This window comes from Rhinoderma darwinii, chromosome 6 (genome assembly GCF_050947455.1).
Source record: "Rhinoderma darwinii isolate aRhiDar2 chromosome 6, aRhiDar2.hap1, whole genome shotgun sequence".
Taxonomy (NCBI): domain Eukaryota; kingdom Metazoa; phylum Chordata; class Amphibia; order Anura; family Rhinodermatidae; genus Rhinoderma; species Rhinoderma darwinii.
Window position 1 is genome coordinate 142456071 of NC_134692.1, and position 19794 is coordinate 142475864.

At 47.4% G+C, this 19794-nt stretch overlaps 1 protein-coding gene across 6 annotated transcripts; it reads left to right on the top strand.

Moving 5' to 3' along the window:
- The first annotated feature begins 858 nt into the window (after positions 1 to 858).
- On the top strand, positions 859 to 17571 carry SH2B1 (SH2B adaptor protein 1). 6 transcript variants are annotated; one of them, XM_075830791.1, is made up of 10 exons: positions 859 to 1684; positions 3361 to 4199; positions 6655 to 6756; positions 7330 to 7421; positions 9246 to 9379; positions 9888 to 10076; positions 10203 to 10414; positions 10532 to 10703; positions 12900 to 12999; positions 14174 to 14293. In XM_075830791.1, exons 2-10 carry the CDS (start codon positions 3387 to 3389, stop codon positions 14190 to 14192), a joined length of 1833 nt encoding a protein of 610 aa, XP_075686906.1. In that variant the 5' UTR covers positions 859 to 1684; positions 3361 to 3386; the 3' UTR covers positions 14193 to 14293. The 6 variants fall into 6 exon arrangements, with proteins under 6 accessions (XP_075686906.1, XP_075686907.1, XP_075686902.1 ...); XM_075830792.1 differs by having other exon boundaries at positions 9270 to 9379; XM_075830787.1 differs by lacking the exon at positions 12900 to 12999 and having other exon boundaries at positions 14174 to 17570.
- The last annotated feature ends 2223 nt before the right edge of the window (positions 17572 to 19794 follow it).

Genomic DNA, 19794 nt, shown 5'->3' on the forward strand with positions numbered 1-19794 from the left:
CTTATCACCCCCAGGCCAATGGGCAAGCCGAGAGGATCAACCAGATCATGGAGGGCAGACACTGGACAGACTCTTCAGTAGGACAACATTTCTGTATTAAAAACCATCTTTGAAATTGGGCTTAAAAAAAATGCTGGAAATAATGAATCTATAGAATATATGAGAGACACTTTTTGAATTGAATTACTGAAATAAATGAACTTTTTGATGATATTGTAATTCATTGAGAAGGACTAGTGTGTGTGTATGTATGTAGGTAGATATTAGATAGTAGATAGATATGAGATAGATAGATATGAGATAGATAGATAGATATGAGATAGATAGATAGATATGAGATAGATAGATATTAGATAGATAGATATGAGCTAGATAGATATTAGATAGATAGATATGAGCTAGATAGATATTAGATAGATAGATATGAGCTAGATAGATATTAGATAGATATGAGATAGATAGATAGATAGATAGATAGATAGATAGATAGATAGATAGATAGATAGATAGATAGATATGAGATAGATATGAGATAGATAGATAGATATGAGATAGATAGATAGATAGATATGAGATAGATAGATAGATAGATAGATATGAGATAGACAGACAGACAGACAGACAGCTCCGCAGTGTGTATATAATGGCCACATGACGCCAATGACTGTAGTGTGCTCTTACTCTATGCGTGGGTCGTCGTACACACCACCTTGTGGTAGGTGGCGCTGACACCACTTGTATTTGTCCTCCGCTGTAATTCTGAGGCGCTCCCTCTGCTCACACCAAATCTCGATGGTACTTGTAAGACGCTCTTGCTTTGTTTACATGTCTCCTCGATGGTTTTTGTGGTGACGTCACGCTCATTGCGCAGGCGTTCTAGTACTGAGGCCGCAGCCCCTGGGACGCGACTGGACCGAGTCAGTCAACAAGAAGGACCGGGGAGCTGTGCAGGGAGGGGCCGCTGATAACGGGTGGGATGCTACTGTAAGACCCCGAGTCTGGAGAGGCCTCAGTGACCTGTGAGAAAAGGACGAAAAAGGCGCCGCTCACACTGGCAGCAATAACAGGGTCTGACTGACAGGAGGCCAGCGCTGTCACTGCGGGGGGAACCCTGACAGGAGCCCACCCAGCATTGTCACAGGGGGACCCCTCCTCAGTTATAATTACCACAGAGCCCCTTATTATATCCGACCCCTCTCCTTTCAGCCCACCCCTTACTGTCACTGGGAACATCCATCCCTGTCACCAGGGCCCAGCCCTCACAGGAGCCCACCCAGCATTGATATTGTGGGCCCCTCACCCTGACATCTGGGGCCACCCTAAGAAGCTTGCAGATCTCATTTATATAGTTGCCCTTTAAGGCGCCCCTGATACTGTGACGGGGGAGGGGTCTGCTGGATGAGCAGGACTCAGGCGTCGTCCCTCTCCAGCCTCCCTGGTATTACATAACACTCCTCCCGGGGGCCCCGCGTTCTTTGAACATTTTCTAAATGACCTGAAGCCACGATCTCCCCCAATCACCGCGGAGATCCTCCACGTACCGAGGCTTACCCAGCGAGCGCTGCAGGAGAGAGGCTGGGGCCACAGCCCAGGAGAATCACACACAGCCAGGGGCCACATCCCGGGGGCCCTGTGCAGAGAGGACCCGGGACAGGATGGGGAGAGGCAAAGGCGATCCCAAGAGGTAAATATTTGCTCACGCCCTGGTCAGTAATGGCCGCTCCTCGTAGGAGGATATAAATCTGGATGTTTTATGTTTATATTTGGGATTATTTTATTTATTACGTTATTTCCTGCAGATCACATATTATATCATGTTCAAAATCTTACAGCGCACCCCCTAAAATAACCCAAAAAGCATTAAAAGGGGTCTCCATTAAAGGTATTGTCCACTTCGGACCACCCCAGTCTATATATCCTATTAACCCTTCAATATATATGTATTTATGTTCCTCGCAGGGTCTTTGTCACTGCAGCGGAACTCCCCATGTTTTGGGGTGACAGGCGCTGGGGTCTCCCTCAGTTTCCTGATCTTCTTCCAGTTCTCATTGGTATTTGAGTTGCTGCAGTGGAAATCGTCTCTCCCTGTAATGATCTGCTGCCGAGCTTGTATTAATACACAGCAGCCAGTCTGCACAAGCAAAGCTGCAGTATAAAGCATGGGGGCGGAGCAGCAGCCTGAGCCTCTGATGGGACTGACGGTGGATGTTAGACCTCACTAGACAGCGCAGCTATGCTGGAGTCACTATTCCATAGCCGTGCCCTAATGGAGCAGAGCTAAAAAGCAGGCAAAAAAAAAAGAATGAATAGCAGGTTGGCATTGCCCGGAGGTGGTGACTTGTTCGTGTTCTCTATTTAAGTACACACATAAAGTTGGGGTTTTGGTGAAATAAAAAAAATCACTTTTATGATCTAAATTTTATTTCTCTTCTGGAGCTGTTGTCCTGGTCTCTGAATGCAGCCTGCAGTGTAAAGAATGGAGGTTTTCACTGTGGTTGTCATAGCTGTGTCCAGCGTCAAATTGTATTTCTTAATATAGACTGGAGTAGAAAGTGTATTTACAGCTATTCGCATTGACAGGGCCCTGAAAGTGGAAACCAGAGTGAAAACCCTCCATTCTTTACCCTGCAGGCTGCATTCAGAGAATAGGAAAATAGAGAGCAGGTCTATAGTAGAGCTTTATATTCGCCGCTGCTCTTGTGTATCTTTTCCCGGATACTTTATTTAGCTCGGCATTAAGTAACCTCGCTGCGGGGTGACCTATGAGTGAATGGCCGGGTGGCGCTTCGTCTTTTCACGGCCCCGCGTGCGGCGTCTGTAGTCGGTTCTGCTAAAAGTGAAAGCTGTTTATAAACAGCAGCTAATTACCGGCGGTATCGCTGTACCAGGGATTAACATCAATAGACGGGAGATTAACTGGTGAGTCACACGGATTACTCCACCGCCATAACTGAGGAGCGGCTGCTGCCACTATAGACGCGTACTCAGCCCCATTACAAAACAATGTCCCATCCCTAAGCGCCCACACCAGTCCATTTAAAGGGGCACTAACCCTAAAGCAGGCAGCAGCCTTATAAGAGGAGCGGCTGATATGGGTCCCGTGGATCTGATTTCTGCTTTTCTTGTCACTGCTGTCAGTCTGAAATGGCTGATAACAGCAAGAAATAGCCTGCTCTAAAACACTAGCCCATTAACACCCCCACCCCAATTTTCACATGCATGTATTTTATATGGTCGTGGTTGGGTTAGGACCCTGCTGCCCTCCCCTCACCCCTCCAGGTCTACCTGCGTCTGTCTGTAGTCACATAGGAAATGTTTATATTGGATTTCTGCGCTCATCACTTGTCTTCTTCTGTCCAGCAGCTGATCCTGCAGGAGCCCCCACCATGAATGGTAGCTTACCCCTGGAGGGTCTCTCCTCCTCTCCTTCACCCAACTGGAAGGAGTTCTGCGAGATCCACGCTCACGCTGCTGCTCTGGACTTCGCCCGTCGCCTCCGAGCTTTCTTGGGTGAGAATCCGCAGTACGCCACGCCAGGGGCTGAAAGCAGCTTCTCCAGACGGTTCGCGGAGCATTTTGTGGAGCATTTTGAGGCAGAGGTGAACAAAACCCACCTTCCCGATGGCCCATCCCCCACCCACTGCAGCATCGCTCCCTTTACAGGGGCACAGACCTCCACCAGGGATCTGTCGGAGACGTGCAGCGACTCCTCTCTGGCCTCCCCGGTAGAGACTCAGCCGCGGCAGGACTCCTCCGGAATCACGTCCGGTCTCTCCAGCAGTCAGTCCCACAGCTCGGAGGAATTCTCCACGTCTTCGACCACAGCCAAGCCGCGCCTGAAGAAGCGCTTCTCGTTACGCAACGTGAGTCGCAGCGTGCGGGGGAGCGTCAGGGGGATCCTGCAGTGGAAAAGCTCGGCGGAATCTCCCACAGACGAGACGGGGGCCAACAGCAACTGCAATTCCTCGGCTGGCAGGGCCGGAGGCGATAGATGGACGCATAGATTTGAGAAGCTGCGGCTGAGCCGGCCTCCGGCCCCCAGGGCCGACCTGCGGGATGTCAAGAGGGAAGGGGTCCTGAATTATGTCGTAGCTGAGGAGGTCAACAGTAGCAGCAAACCCCGGTGGCAGAAGTGCCGGCTGATCCTGCGAAAGGCTGAGACTGAGAGGTACCTGTTGGAGTTCTACATTCCTCCCAAGGTGAGATTATTCTATTATTGCAGCGTCCACTCAATTTAAAGGGGATGTCCAGGATAAGAAAAACATGGCTGCTTTCAAGAAACAGCGACCCACTACTCCATGAGTTGTGTCTGATACTGCAGCTCCTATTAAAGTGAATGGGCTGAGCTGCAATACCACACATTGCCTGCGGACAGGTGTGGCGCTGTTTTTGGAAGAAAGTAGCCATGTTTTTTCTAAGGGTAGTAAGTGGAAAAACAAATTAACCCCTTAGTGACCACTAATACGCCTTTTTACGTCGGTCACTAATGGGCTTTAGGCTAGGCTGACGCCTTTTCATGTGAGCCTGGTCTAAGTCCTGCTTGGGTCTCCCGTGCAGGCTGGAGCCGGGGCTCTGCTGTCTGATGACAGCTGAGCTCCTGCTCCAACGCCCGCGGTCGAAGTTTACTTCGATCGCGGCCGTTTAACCCGTTAAATGCCGCCGTTAATAGCGACCGCGGCATTTAACTTTGTTTACATAGGGAGTGAGCTCCCTCTGTCACCCATCGGCGGCCTGCAATCGCGGGTCTCCGATGGGGTGTCATGGCAGCCGGGGGCTTGATAAAAGCCTCCAGGTCTGCCCTGGACATATGCCTGTTAGGACGCGCCGGAGGCACGTCCTAACAGATTGCCTGTCAGATTTACACTGACAGGCAATAATGCTCTGGTATACGAAGTATATAGCATTATAGCAGCGATCGGAACATCGCACAGTAAAGTCCCCTAGTGGGACTAATAAAATAAGTCATCAAAGTGAAATAAAGATTATTAATAAAAAGTGGTTTTATTTAGTAAAAGTGTAAAAAAAAAAAAAAAGTACACATATGTGGTATCGCCGCGACCGTCATGACTCCATTAATAAAGTTAATATGTAATTTAAACCGCAAAGTGAACACCGTAAAAAAAAAACGCAAAAAAACATGGCGAAATTGCAATTTTTTTCCATTGCCCCCCAAAAAAGTCATAATAAAAATGAATCAATAAGTCCCATGCACCCCAAAACAGTACCATTCAAAACTACGTCTTGTCCCGCAGAAAACAAGCCCAAAAAATCACTACATTGATGGAAAAATAAAAAAGTTACGGCTCTTGGAAAGCGACGATGCAAAAACAAATAATTTTAGTTCAAAAGTGTTTTTATTGTGCAAAAGTCGTAAAACATAAAAAACCTCCACATATGTGGTATCGCCGTAATCGTACCGACCCATAGAATAAAGGTAACATGTTATTTACGTCGCATAGTGAACAGCGTCAATTTAAAAACGCATAGAACAATGGCGGAATTTCAGTTTTTTTTTATAATCCCCCCAAAAAAAGTTAAGAAAAGTTAATAAAAAAATTATATGTACCCAAAAATGGTGCTATTAAAAAGCACAACTAATCCCGCAAAAAAACAAGTCCTCATACAGCTATGTAGATGAAAAAATAAGAACGTTATAGCTCTTTGAATGCGAATATAGAAAAACGAATGAAATAGCTTGGTCATTAGGGCCTAAAATGGGCTGGTCACTAAGGGGTTAAAGGAGTTGTCCACAGGAGAGGTCATCAGTATATGATCGGTGCTGGTCGGACACCTGGATCCCACACCGATCAGCTGCTTCCAGGCACCGGATGTTGTGAAGGGGATTCAGTAGTCGGAGCCGGAAGCATTTGGCTCCGTACGTAGCACAGCGGCCGCGCTGCAGAACTACAGCTCTGCTCCTATTCGCTTTAACAGTACTGCAGCTCGGCCGCTATTCCGTGACCGGAGACATCTGCTTCCAGCATGGGTGTCCAGTGCCCGGAGGCAGTCGGAGCAGCTGATCAGTGAGGGTGCCAAATGTCGGACCCCCACCGATCATATACTGATAATCTATCCTGTGAATAGGTCTTTAGTTGTATGTTCGTGGACAACCCCTTTAATAACTGAACACTTTGGAAACAGAAGTGGGGGAATAATCTTTGAAGTTGTCAGTAGTCCGGTCGGCGTCTGCTGGTGTTTAATTGGTTGGATAGGGGGAAAAAATCGCCGGAATCGTCATATAGAAAACGCTGTGTGAATACGGTTTAATACTAGACAACCCCTTTAAGTACTCGAGTATTCTTCCTCCAAGCCTGGATAATAGGATCATCCTTTCATCGGCTCGGCATCCGGCTTTCCTAGACTCCTGAATGGTAAACCTGCTTTGTCTTCTAGTGATACGCCCCCGCTCTTTTGTCTTTGTAGAATACGACGGATTTGCCATTCGGTAGTCTAGGAAAGCTGGGTGAAAACTGTGGGAGCTGCAATGGCAGCCATATTGGGGGTCACTCCGCTATAACCCCCTGTACGTCTGTTGTGGGTTATCTCGGTGGTCCGGGGTCTGGTGCTTCAGGTCTTTATATTATAATCTTATTGTGTCTTGAGATCTGCGGCGGTTACGCGGCTTCTTATAACTTCTGTGTTGTTTTCTCGCAGGCCGCCAAGCCGCGGGTCAGCATCCCGTGTTCATCTATCGCTGACGTCCGGACCACAAACCCTTTGGAGATGCCGGACAAAGAGAACACTTTTGTGTTGAAGGTAACGACCCCCCCCCCAGGCTGAAAATGATGTACAAATCTCATTTCACTAGAAAGAGAATGGCGCGTCTGGTATTACAGAAAGGCGGAGCGGGAGTCTTGTTTAAAGGGGAACCCAACCCACAGGGTTTACTTCCCTATCACATTACTATATGTCATCTAGTTTAGGGCGCGCGCTGTTACTTTCCTTTTTGATCCATTCTACTCTTATATTTTGAGGAACTGCGTTTCTAGCAATTCTGCGATGTACGTCCATTATCGGAATTGCTTCCGTTACAAGCCGGAGTGTTCCTTTTGGACAGGAAGTAGCTGTCTGAGAGGTGCCGTTGTCAGCCATATCAATTCTCATGGTGCTGCTTTTTTTTGCCACTGGGTCAACCAGAAGCTCCTCCCTCTAACTTTTTTTTTACACCTCGTAGTCTTATGTTTTGCACATACGTTTGCCGGTGGGCTGAGGTTATAGATCATCATGTCATTGTTGTCAGATCCCCCCTTTATGATTGCTGCTTCTAAGCACCCGCTGTGTCCATGATACTAATCATCTATATTTATTTATTTATTTATTTTCCTCCAGATAGAGAATTCCTCAGAATATATCCTGGAGTCAGTCGACCCTCTGCAGATGAGGTCATGGCTCTCCGACATATATGACTGCATGTTGTCCAGGTAAGGCTGAGGCCAAGACAAGAACAGCTTAGTTCAGCTCCTATAATGAAGTTAGATTGTCCTACATCTGTTTTAGCTATGATGTCTGCAGAATTGTGAATGTCATGTATGTACACAGCGACTCCACCAGCAGAATAGTGAGTGCAGCTCTGGAGTATAATACAGGATGTAACTCAGGATCAGTACAGGATAAGTAATGTAATGTATGTACACAGTGACTCCACCAGCAGAATAGTGAGTGCAGCTCTGGAGTATAATACAGGATGTAACTCAGGATCAGTACAGGATAAGTAATGTAATGTATGTACACAGTGACTCCACCAGCAGAATAGTGAGTGCAGCTCTGGAGTATAATACAGGATGTAACTCAGGATCAGTACATGATAAGTAATGTAATGTATGTACACAGTGACTCCACCAGCAGAATAGTGAGTGCAGCTCTGCAGTATAATGCAGGATGTAACTCAGGATCAGTACAGGATAAGTAATGTAATGTATGTACACAGTGACTCCACCAGCAGAATAGTGAGTGCAGCTCTGGAGTATAATACAGGATAAGTAATGTAATGTATGTACACAGTGACTCCACAAGCAGAATAGTGAGTGCAGCTCTGGAGTACAATACAGGATGTAACTCAGGATCAGTACAGGATAAGTAATGTAATGTATGTACACAGTGACTCCACCAGCAGAATAGTGAGTGCAGCTCTGGAGTATAATACAGGATGTAACTCAGGATCAGTACAGGATAAGTAATGTAATGTATGTACACAGTGACTCCACCAGCAGAATAGTGAGTGCAGCTCTGGAGTATAATACAGGATATAACTCAGGATCAGTACAGGATAAGTAATGTAATGTATGTACACAGTGACTCCACCAGCAGAAGAGTGAGTGCAGCTCTGCAGTATAATACAGGATGTAACTCAGGATCAGTACAGGATAAGTAATTTAATGTATGTACACAGTGACTCCACCAGCAGAATAGTGAGTGCAGCTCTCGAGTACAATACAGGATATAACTGAGGATCAGTACAGGATAAGTAATGTAATGTATGTACACAGTGACTCCACCAGCAGAATACTGAGTGCAGCTCTGGAGTATAATACAGGATGTAACTCAGGATCAGTACAGGATAAGTAATGTAATGTATGTACACAATGACTCCCCCAGCAGAATAGTGAGTGCAGCTCTCGAGTACAATACAGGATATAACTGAGGATCAGTACAGGATAAGTAATGTAATGTATGTACACAGTGACTCCACCAGCAGAATAGTGAGTACAGCTCTGCAGTATAATACAGGATGTAACTCAGGATCAGTACAGGGTAAGTAAATGTAATGTATGTACACAGTGACTCCACCAGCAGAATAGTGAGTGCAGCTCTGGAGTATAATACAGGATGTAACTCAGGATCAGTACAGGATCAGTAATGTATGTACACAGTGACTCCACCAGCAGAATAGTGAGTGCAGCTCTGGAGTATAATTCAGGATATAACTCAGGATCAGTACAGGATATGTAATGTATGTACACAGTGACTCCGCCAGCAGAATAGTGAGTGCAGCTCTGGAGTATAATACAGGATGTAACTCAGGATCAGTACAGGACACAGTGACTCCACCAGCAGAATAGTGAGTGCAGCTCTGGAGTATAATATGTAACTCAGGATCAGTGACTCGACTTTGTATGTAGATTTTCTTTCTATACAACATGGCTGTACGTTTTACTTTGGCTGGTGATGTCTAGAAGATGAAGCATATTCGCTTTGTTAGAGATTGGGTTGTACGTGAATTATTCCTGGTATTTCACATTACACAGTCTTTCTTATTTCGTCTTTTCCAGCAGGGACAGAGCTGATACCTCAGACCTTCCACACGTAAACCATTCAGAAAGCATGCCCAGCCGGGATCTACCTCTGATACCCGCAGAGAGCAATGAACAGCTCTGCCAAGGTATGCCACCCGGACCTCTGCAGCTGACACTGTGCTTATAGGCATGTGGGCATCGGTACCATAGAGGCAGACCAAACTAATAATACAAGACCCAGCAGATGGGAGGGGGTGTGAACCGCTTATCTCCCATGCTCCTAGGTCAGATTCAGAAATGGATTCTTGTGTGAGGGCGCTTTGATGTTGGACATCCCTCCTGCCTCTCCCGGGGCCCGCAGCCCTGTCTAGGCCATGTAACGTCTATACAGTCCCCTCGACACTGTTAGTCCTGGACTTGACTTCCGCGTGGGGGAGGGGTGTTGTAACTAGCAGCCAATGGCTCACACTTTCGGGGTTACTTTAATTTCGCTCTGTCGTGATATTTGTTATGATGCCTGTCAGTATTGAGAACCTACAGGGTATATATAGCCCATTCTACAACAAAGCACCATGCGCTAAACATTTATAGTGTAGGATTTAAGCATGAGAAGTGCCTAAAATGTTGTGAATTCTCCAAAATCCACCCAAACAGGAGCCTACGGCGGTCTGTCTGATCGTCCCACTGCATCCATCTCACCCAGCTCCGTTTCCATGGCGCCCTCACACTTCGACTCTATGGAGCTCCTTCCGCCAGAGTTGCCTCCTAGAGCGCCCATCGACGAGGGGGAGAGGACACAGAACCCTATAAGTGCCCCCTTCCCTGATACAACTGACAGTACAGGTATGTTCCCTTTAGGATAGCAGGGTAGGTCCAGGTCTGCGTCCTATTGTAGCGGGAGGTAGAAGATTTGCTCAGCCGCGTTCTCTGCCTTTTTTTATTATTTTGGTTTTTCAACTATTTGTTCAGCTTCATTCCTGTTCCAAGGAGAACCAGATCCCGGTGATGGGGAGCACCCGTTGTCGGAGTACCAGTGGTTCCACGGCACCCTGTCCCGTCTTAAAGCTGCACAACTTGTATTAGCCGGAGGCACCAACAGTCATGGAGTCTTCTTGGTCCGGCAGAGTGAGACGCGGAGAGGGGAGTATGTGCTGACCTTCAACTTCCAGGGCAAGGCCAAGGTCAGCCGGCAATTCTGCAACCATCCAATTCAATGTACTAGATGTGTTTTAGACCTTCTCTGTTCTCCCTGTTGTGATCCCTCCCGGTCCCTCACAACTCTTCCTTTCCTCTCCCAGCACCTCCGCCTGTCCCTGAACGAGGACGGCCAGTGTCGAGTCCAGCACCTGTGGTTTCAGACCATCTTTGACATGCTGGAACACTTCCGCGTTCACCCCATCCCGCTGGAGTCCGGGGGCTCCAGCGACGTCACCCTCATCAGCTACGTGGTGTCTTCTCAGAAGTTACACGGTGAGCATGTCGCTGGCCATTTTGCTTTCTTGATATCTGCAGACCAGGAAATATACAATGACCTCTAAAGGCTATGGACACCTTTGCGCTAATTTGTTATTGTTCCGTTACTTCCTAAATGCAAAATGAAGCCACTTTCTAAAAAATTTCTAATGAAGACTAACGTTTTGCTTCTGTAGTCTGTGCAACTCCGGTACGTAGCTGGCTGTCCTGATCATTCTGACATCCGACAGCAATACTGCTCCTGTCCGGGGCTGACATCGGCTCTCCCCTTTTCTTCTTTCAGCGTTAGGCCCAATTCAGACGACCGTAGTATGTGTCCATGTGACGGCTGTTAAAACAACGGCGGACGCCTGTATTTCAATGGGGCTCTTCACACGGCTGTTCTTTCAATTGACCGTGTGAAGGGTCCGTTGATTAATAGAACATGTCCCGTTTTCACGGGTCCCTCGATAGACTCGAGTCTGTGGGGATCAGTGAAAACGGGTGCAACTTGGACGTGAAAAAGTTTGTTTTTTCACGTCCGAGTTTGCACTTGTTCGTGTTAATCTGGCCTTGGAGATCGCAGCAGGGAGGGAGAGTCTCGGCAGACCAGAGTATAAAGGAGGGAAAGCCTCCACGTCTTGCTCTCAGTAAAGATCGGGATAAAAGCAGAGTGAGGGGGAGGGGGAATGACATTTCTCAGCATCAGCGTCTGCGTCCGCACGAGTTGGAGGAGATCACGCTGTATTACAAGGAGAAAGCAGTACAGGGATGAAGCTGTTCTTGTATATGGCAGCTGGTGAAGGCAGCAGATTCCTGTACACACCGACCACACAGCCACAACTATTACTGGCAGGGACACGTCCGCGTGAGAAAAGTCTGGTTGCAAACTGCATCTCGCATATTTTTTTCCATGCTAAAGGTTTCCATAGCCATTACAGGGATTGTACAGGATTAGAAAAACATGACTGCGTTCTACCTAAAACAGCGCCACACTTGTCCACAGGTTGTGTGTGGTATTACAGCTCAACCCCACTCACTTCAATTGAGCTGTCATCTTGTTTTAGGCAGAAAGCAGACGTGGTTTTTTCTATTCCTGAACAACCCCTTTAAAGTGTAACTCGGCGTTCCACGAACTTCTAACATGTCCTAGTGACATGTCAGAAGTTTGGATTGGTGGGGTCCGAGCACTGAGACCCCCACTAATCGCTAAATCAAAGCGGCAGAAGGTCTGGTGTGAGCGCTCAGCTGCTTTTGTTTCTGTTCGGCTTTTTCCGGAAAGTTGATGTATCGGAGTGCGGGGTCATAGACTTTCTGTTGAGTCCGTTCTCCGATATATTTATTTCCGGAAAAGGCCGAACAGAAACGATGCGACTGAGCGCTCACACCAGACCTTCTGCCGCTTCGTTTGAGCGATCGGTGGGGGTCTCAGTGCTCGGACCCCCACCAATCAAAACTTCTGACCTGTTACTATGACATATCAAAAGTTTATTGATTATTTAGTTACCCTTGATGTTTGCGCTGCGCAGGGAATAGTTCATTCTTCTACATTGTCTGTTTGGCTTCTGTTTTCACGCTGTGAAGGGGGAGATTTATTTTATTTATTATGTTATTTTTGTTATTGAATATTTGATTATAAATCTTAGGCTATGTTCACACGGAGTATTTTGGGGGAGGAATATCTGCCTCAAAATTCCGTTTGGAACTTTGAGGCAGATATTCCTCTCCCTGCACGCCGATTTTCGCGGCAATTATCGCGCCGTTTTTCGCCCGCGGCCATTGAGCGCCGCGGGCATAAAACAGCGAGAAATACACTTTCTCTGCCTCCCATTGAAGTCAATGGGAGGTCGGAGGCGGAAGCGCCCGAAGATAGGGCATGTCGCTTCTTTTTCCCGCGAGGCAGTTTTACTGCTTGCGGGAAAAAGACGTCGACGCCTCCCATTGAAATCAATGGGAGGCGTTCTCGGGCAGTTTCTGCCGAGTTTTGCGACGCGGTTTCCGCGTCAAAAAACTCAGCAAAATACCCCGTATGAACATAGCCTTAAAGCTGCCGTGTGTAATATTTGGAGAATAAGACCGAGGATTGTTAAAGAACCACAGACCAGATTTTTTATTTTTTTTTGTCCCTTCTCTCCCCCCTCCCTTCACGTGCATTGCTCTCTCATCCCTTCACCACATCCTCTTCTCTGATTGGGCCCCGTCTGTTCTTTACAGGCCGAGACAGGGCTGACAGTAGAACAACCGTGTGTGAGGTTCCCCACCGCATCCCAGACTCACCATCAAACCCCATCTCCATTGGAGCGAATGACTGTATGTAAGTGCTGATTACAACCATTCATGTCCCCTATGTATCTCCCATCATCCCTCCGGCTGGGGACCCCCGGCAGGTGAGACATGCACCATAGTATATACATAGAGGAATATATTGTGTTCCCGTTCAATAAGATAAGACGGCCTATTATCTGTAGCGTCAGACTGAAGTATTACAGGCCTGGTCTACTTCGGACTACCCGTCTCCGTAACGGTGCATGTGGCGGTAATACAGGATTGGCCCCCATTCGGGACCCTTCCTCTTGACTCTGAGGGTCCGTTCTTGTGTATATTACCCGGGTGGTCCGCTGATCTCCGCGCAGTCTCTGCAGGGCGGTCGGTTCTCTTTGCGACAGGGAAAGCGACTGCTCAAGAGGTTTTCTAAATCCCTTAAGGCTATGTTCACACGGGGTATTTTGCCGAGTTTTTTGACGCGGAAACCGCGTCGCAAAACTCGGCAGAAACGGCCCGAGAACGCCTCCCATTGATTTCAATGGGAGGCGTCGGCGTCTTTTTCCCGCGAGCAGTAAAACTGCCTCGCGGGAAAAAGAAGTGACATGCCCTATCTTCGGGCGCTTCCGCCTCTGACCTCCCATTGACTTCAATGGGAGGCAGGAGAAAGCGTATATCTCGCTGTTTTATGCCCGCGGCGCTCAATGGCCGCGGGCTAAAAACGGCGCGATAATTGCCGCGAAAATCGGCGTGCAGGGAGAGGAATATCTGCCTCAAAGTTCCAAACGGAATTTTGAGGCAGATATTCCTCCCCCAAAATACTCCGTGTGAACATAGCCTTAAGTAGGTTTGAAAGATCCCGGGCTGATATGGACACCTAGAAAGCGATTATCTAAACCAGACGACCCCTTTAAGCATCGTTATAGTAACCGTGTCACATTTAATATTTCCGATTTTTTTTTTTAAACATCTACAGACTTCTCACAGCTGATGGTTTGTTACAATTGTATCCAGCTTAGACAATTCTCTGCTGGCTACATGTATCAGCCTGAGGATTAAATAAAACAGATACACTGTAACAAATTGGGGGAGGTGTTCCTTTCGTACTTTTTTTTTTTTTTTTTTTAAATGGTACGGCCCTGTGAAATTTCCCCTGCTGTTCCGTTTCTGAGCTTCGTGACATTGTGGCGACGTCCCTGATTGGTCATTTTGTCTTTCTCTTGCAGAAGCAGCCAGCAGCCGTAACCCTCCCCCACTGCCCCCCCACCCTTTGTCTCGTCACCACAGCGCGGAGGGGACCCTGCAACCTCCTTGGTATCCACTCAGCAGCTCTCCCCCTGAAGAACCCCTGACCAGCAGCAGATCCCCCGCAGAGCCCCCCGTCACCCAACACGAGGAGGGGCTGTCACCTGCCGAAGATCAAGAAGAAGAAGCCGCCGTCCGCCTGCAACAGCTCCAGCCCGGTAGCGCCAACATGGAGGACGCCAGTGACCCCAATGCGGCTTCGAGGGCTCGCGCTGTCAACAACCAGTATTCCTTTGTATGAGTGGAGGTTGGAGTGACTGACACACAGGTTTTGAGTTGAACTTTTCCTCGTATTCCCGCTGCAGTATCGGCTTCTCGTCGCTCGTCTTGATAGATATTTCCGCTCTCAAATAGACACTAAAACGGAAAACCCTCGGCAGCCGCGTTCTCCCGGGCGCGAGCCCCGTATCTTAGCAAACACTACGTGACATATAACTGACCGCACCGCCTCTTATAACAGACACTACAGGCCCCCTTCACAATAATGGCCCCCCCTGACAATAAGCGGATTGTGGGGGGTCCCCTCTCTAATAGCACAGCCCCCTAGGATCAGGCGCACGCAGTTTGTTTACTCTGCCCTCCTCTTAGTTCACATTTCTACATGAATTGATATCACGGCAGAAATTTGTCCTTACCTGCCATATAGGTACTTAGTTCTGGCAAATGACCCTCCGAACATGCCCAGTAAATCGGGTGTGCGTTGCACAACGTCGCCCCCTATGGCTTTGTGTTGAGAATGAAAGGGATTGACTCCTATCCTGTCATTGGACAAGAAGGGCTCCCAGCCAGGTCATTCCTGGTAGAGACAGAGTGACGGACGGCCATGGTCTGTGGGGTTTCTCGGCCGCCCATAATGAGACACCGGACCCCTCATCGCACACTGAGCACATTGCCTCACAGGACCCCCCACTCTCCCTTACCGGTACGTCTTACATGTGTGGGGCGTATTTACACGGAACGCGCCCACCACTGGTACTAAATAAGGTCGGTTAACGGTACAGCGCAGGATCACGTGACGGAGGCGCGAAGTGCAGGATGTCTCAGTGGAAACCGCTACAGAAAACCAGGTACTTAGATTGGTCGGTACTGAATTATAATAATAATGGAAATCCCCGGGAAGCGCGGCGGTTTATGTCGTGTCGGGGGCAGGGACCGGCGATCTGTCTTTTTAGCTTCCGATCATAGTGAGATTTTTGGGAAGTTTCTTTATCCTGTTACGACAGAGGTAGAGTCTGAATTTACAGGTTTAATCTACATATGAGGCTCAGCAACTGCACATAAGTCGCTTTGTACTAGTCTTGAGTTGCATCATGTCTCCAGTCGCATCCAGAGCTGCGTTCAGAATTTCACTTGTTTTTTTTTTTACCTCGCCGCTCCATTGTAGTTCATTTTGGCAGATGTAGTGATCTAAGTAGATATCGTACAGTAGCCTGATGTGAAGGGGGGGGAATAAAAAAATAAGTATACTGCACTAGTGCATTGCATTGTGGGTCAGCTGAATTTTGAGTGCAGCTTTGGATGTGACTGGAGCAGATGACATAACTCAAAATTGATACAAAATAAATAAAACATTTACAAAGTCTCCAAACACTATATGGACGTTATCACGAAGATCCGAATTTGCGGTTTCCACGTGCGATTGGTGACGTCCGTTTTCTTTTTGTCCCATTTCATGCGAATTAATTGAACGGTACGTGAGATACTCGCTGGTTTCTGATGAGTTGTTTTTAAGGGGGCTGTGAATCCCCCCTCCCCTCCCCCCTCCTCACTACAGTACACAGTGACCTGAGACTTTATAACCACAAATATTATAGGCTGCTCCCCCTCCGGACCCCTCACACCTCCGAAGCATCACATCCAGTTTTGTCCTTTTTTTTTTTTTTTTTAGTTTTTTTTTTTTTTTTTAATTGTTTGTAAAATATGAGAATCTTTGAGGTCACTGACTGCTCTGATTTCGACAGGTAAGTTAGTTGGGGGCTGGGCACGCCGCCGTTTTGTGGGCCAGTGTTAAAGAGGTAGTAACGCCTTTTATGGAAAGTGATCTACTATATGATCTACTCTCACCCCTATTCTTAGACAATGCCGACTCTCTATGTAACGAGTTGCTGCACATTCGCCAAAAGAATAAATCGTACCCATCACTGCCACATGGAGGCAACCCTAGGGGTTAATGAGCCAGTATTCACCTCCAGCATAGAACGTGTCGGGGTCACGGACGCCGGTCACACAGGCCTGATCTGACCATTGGCCGCAGACTTGAGTCTTATATGGCGGGAGCGCTCCAACGTTCGCAGTTTTTCCAGACATGTTAGGCCCTGTTCACACTGAGTTTTTTTTGCAGGCAGAAAAAATCTGTCTCAGAATTCCTTCAGGAATTTTGAGGCAGATTTGAAACTGCCTGCACGTATTTTTCCGCGTTTTTTCACCCGCGGCCAGGCAAAAAAACACAGCGAAAAAAGCTCAAACGAGTGCCGCAGGTTTTTCTGCCTCCCATTGATTCAAGAGGTGGAAACTGCGGCAAGAAAGGACATGCTGCTTGTTTTTTTTTTTCCCGCGACTGGCCTAAAAACCGCCCGAGAAAAAACACCTTTGCCTCCCATTGGAATCCATGGGAGGCCAATTTTGCCGTTTCCGCATCAAAATCGGCGCCAAATAACTCTGTGTGAACTGACCCTTATGATGCGATCCTTCAGATTTCTCCTTTTACAGCAGGAAAGAACTGACCCCCGTAGGGCATCTGAGGTCAGGTGATATCCAGCTGACCACTGACGTCACGTGGCCATTAATAAAGCGACCACCTACGTTGTTGCGGTTGTACGTACCCAAAATGGCGGCTGTGCGTATGTGATGGGTATACGAAGACCGCGTCAGTCCAGCATTTCAATTGGATGTTGAGGCTCCATTTTTGACAAGGGTGCGGTCTGCTTTTAATTCTGCCCCATCTAATATATATATACACAATAAGTGTATATATTACGCGACACTAGAATATATATATGTGTGTGATCTCCTGTTATTAACCCTTTTTTTTATTTATTTTTCTACTGTGTAATCGTGAGAATAGGAAGTTTTTTTGTTTTTTTTCTGGAGCTGTTTTTATTTTATCTGAGGTTTTCTGTTTTGTTTATTTTGCATTTGTAAAACCGTATTTACCTTTAAAATCTATTTGCCTAAAGTATATCTTTAAATTATTTATTATACGAAGAAACAAAAAATTGTTGGATCGGTTTTAGATACAAAAAAAAAAAAGGAGGAGGAGGAGGAGGAGGAGGAGGAGACGACATTTCTTTCTTCGAAATACAAAAACTGTATTATTTAACAAGATTAAAACACTTAACGTAGCCGCGTGCGCCTGGTGGTTATTTCATCATACGTTGCGTGTGGAGATGCGGCTTAAAGGGGAACTCCACTCAAAGCCTAAAGTGTTCTGGGGTGACTGCAGCGAACCCCAATAACCCCCTCCCCCACTACACAGGGTCCAGTGAGCTGAGAGATGAGGAGCGGTTTGCAGGGTCCTTAGACTATAGACTTGCTGTGTGCCTGTGCTGCCTGTGATACGGAGGGGGCGCTGTGGTCCTAAAATAGTGGCTTGGCAGGGTAAGGGTTGAAAAGAGCCGATTGAGGCAAAAATCGCCACAAAAAATTACTCGTACCCTAAAAAGAATAAACCGCTTTTACCTGGTAAAAGAATGGGCGGGGCTGGTCAGTAATGGGCGGGGCTGTGACTACTGTCATTACTGTAAAAAGAGGGAAATTAAAGAAATAAATGTCTACAGTATAAGGCCCAGTTCACACAAAGTTTTTTTAACGTGGAAACCGTGCCCCAAAACTCGTCAAAAACGGCCCTAAAATGCCTCCCATTGATTTCAATAGGAGGCAGAGGTGTTTTTTTTTACCGCTCGCGGAAAAAAGGAGTGACACGCCCTATCTTCAGGCGTTTACGTCTCTGACGTCCCCTTGACATCAATGGGAGGCAGAGTAAGCGGTGTTCGCTGCTTTTTTTCGCCCACGGCAAAAAAACTGTGTGAACAGGGCCTTAGAATTCAAGAGAAAGCAGCTCCTGATTTTCAGACGTTTTTTGTGCCACTCGCGATCTTCGTGGCGTTTCTTACGGCCGTTTTTGGAGCTTTTTTTCAATAGAGTCTATGAAAAACAGCTCCAAAAACGTCCCAAGAAGTGTCCTGCACACGTAAAAAAAACGCCGCAAAAAACGCTCCGTCGGAACAGAACGCCGTTTTCCCATTGAAATCAATGGGCATAGTTTGGAGACGTTCTGCTTCAGATTTTTCGGACGGTTACGGCCCGAAGAATGGAGGAAAAATAGGCCGTGTGAACCCTCAGGAGCTAATGCGAAAAACGCTTAGGGCCGATTCACACGAACGTGAATTGCGTCCGTGCAGGCCGCGTGGTTTTCACGCGGCTCGCATGGACCAATAGAAGTCTATGGGCCAGTACAGACAGTGCGTGCTTTTTGCGCAGCGTTTGTCCTCTGCGTAAAATGCGCGACATGTTCAATATCTCGGCGTTTTTCGCGCATCACGCACCCATTGATGTCAATGGGTGCGTGAAAACCACGCAGGTTGCACGGAAGCACCACGTGCTTTTCTGTTTACAAACATCCAAATGGCGTGTCATAATGATGGCGGCTGCGTGAAAAGCACGCAGCCGCGCATCGTATGATGCTGCCTCACGGAGCAGGTAAGTGCCTTTTGCGGTGCTGCCGGTTCTTTTTGGGAGTTCAAAGGAGGAAAACTGGGCAAGAAAGGACCTGCAGCTTTTATTCCCCACGACTGGTCAAAAAGCCACCCTGGGAAAAAACCACCTGCCGTCCTTTGAACTCACTCGGGGCTGGCGGTTTTGGCCTTTTTTCCTCTGTGCTGATTCCAACACGGTTACCGCTTCAGAATCAGCACCAAAAAAAACTCTGTGTGAACTGACCCTAAGATGTGAGGATTTCATGAAGACTTCATTATGACGGCACAGGTAACACAGCATCGTGAGAATTACTGCGGACTGGAAAGTGGAGTCCTGGTCGTTCCTTTGTCATCAATGTAATTGAACGTGGATTAAAAGGGGGGGGGCTCCAAACCTTATACCTGAGGCTGTTCAGTCTTATCAGGCGGATAGAAGATATTTAGTAATAGAATCCGAGTTCATATTTTGCGCTGTTCTCTGGATGCAGCTTGCAGTGTAAAGAATGGAGGTTTTCATCGCGGTTGTCATGACTACGTCCACTATTATGTGTATGTCTATATGAATATATCTCGTGAAGGAGGGAGTGCAGTTACATGTTTCTACATAGACAGGATCCTGGATGTAGTCATGGCAACTAGAATGAAAACCTCCATTCTTTACACTGCAGGGAACTGAGAAAGGAAAGCCCATGGATCCATTCAAGGCGCTGGCTGGTAACTACACAAGGTGGTGTCGGCCATTGCTGCCAATTCCAAAATGGTCTCCTTTTCCGCCAGTCCTGACGTTGCTCCCTCGATCATATAATCTGGTGAATTTGCAGCCATCCAGCTCCGGCCTAAGACTGTCT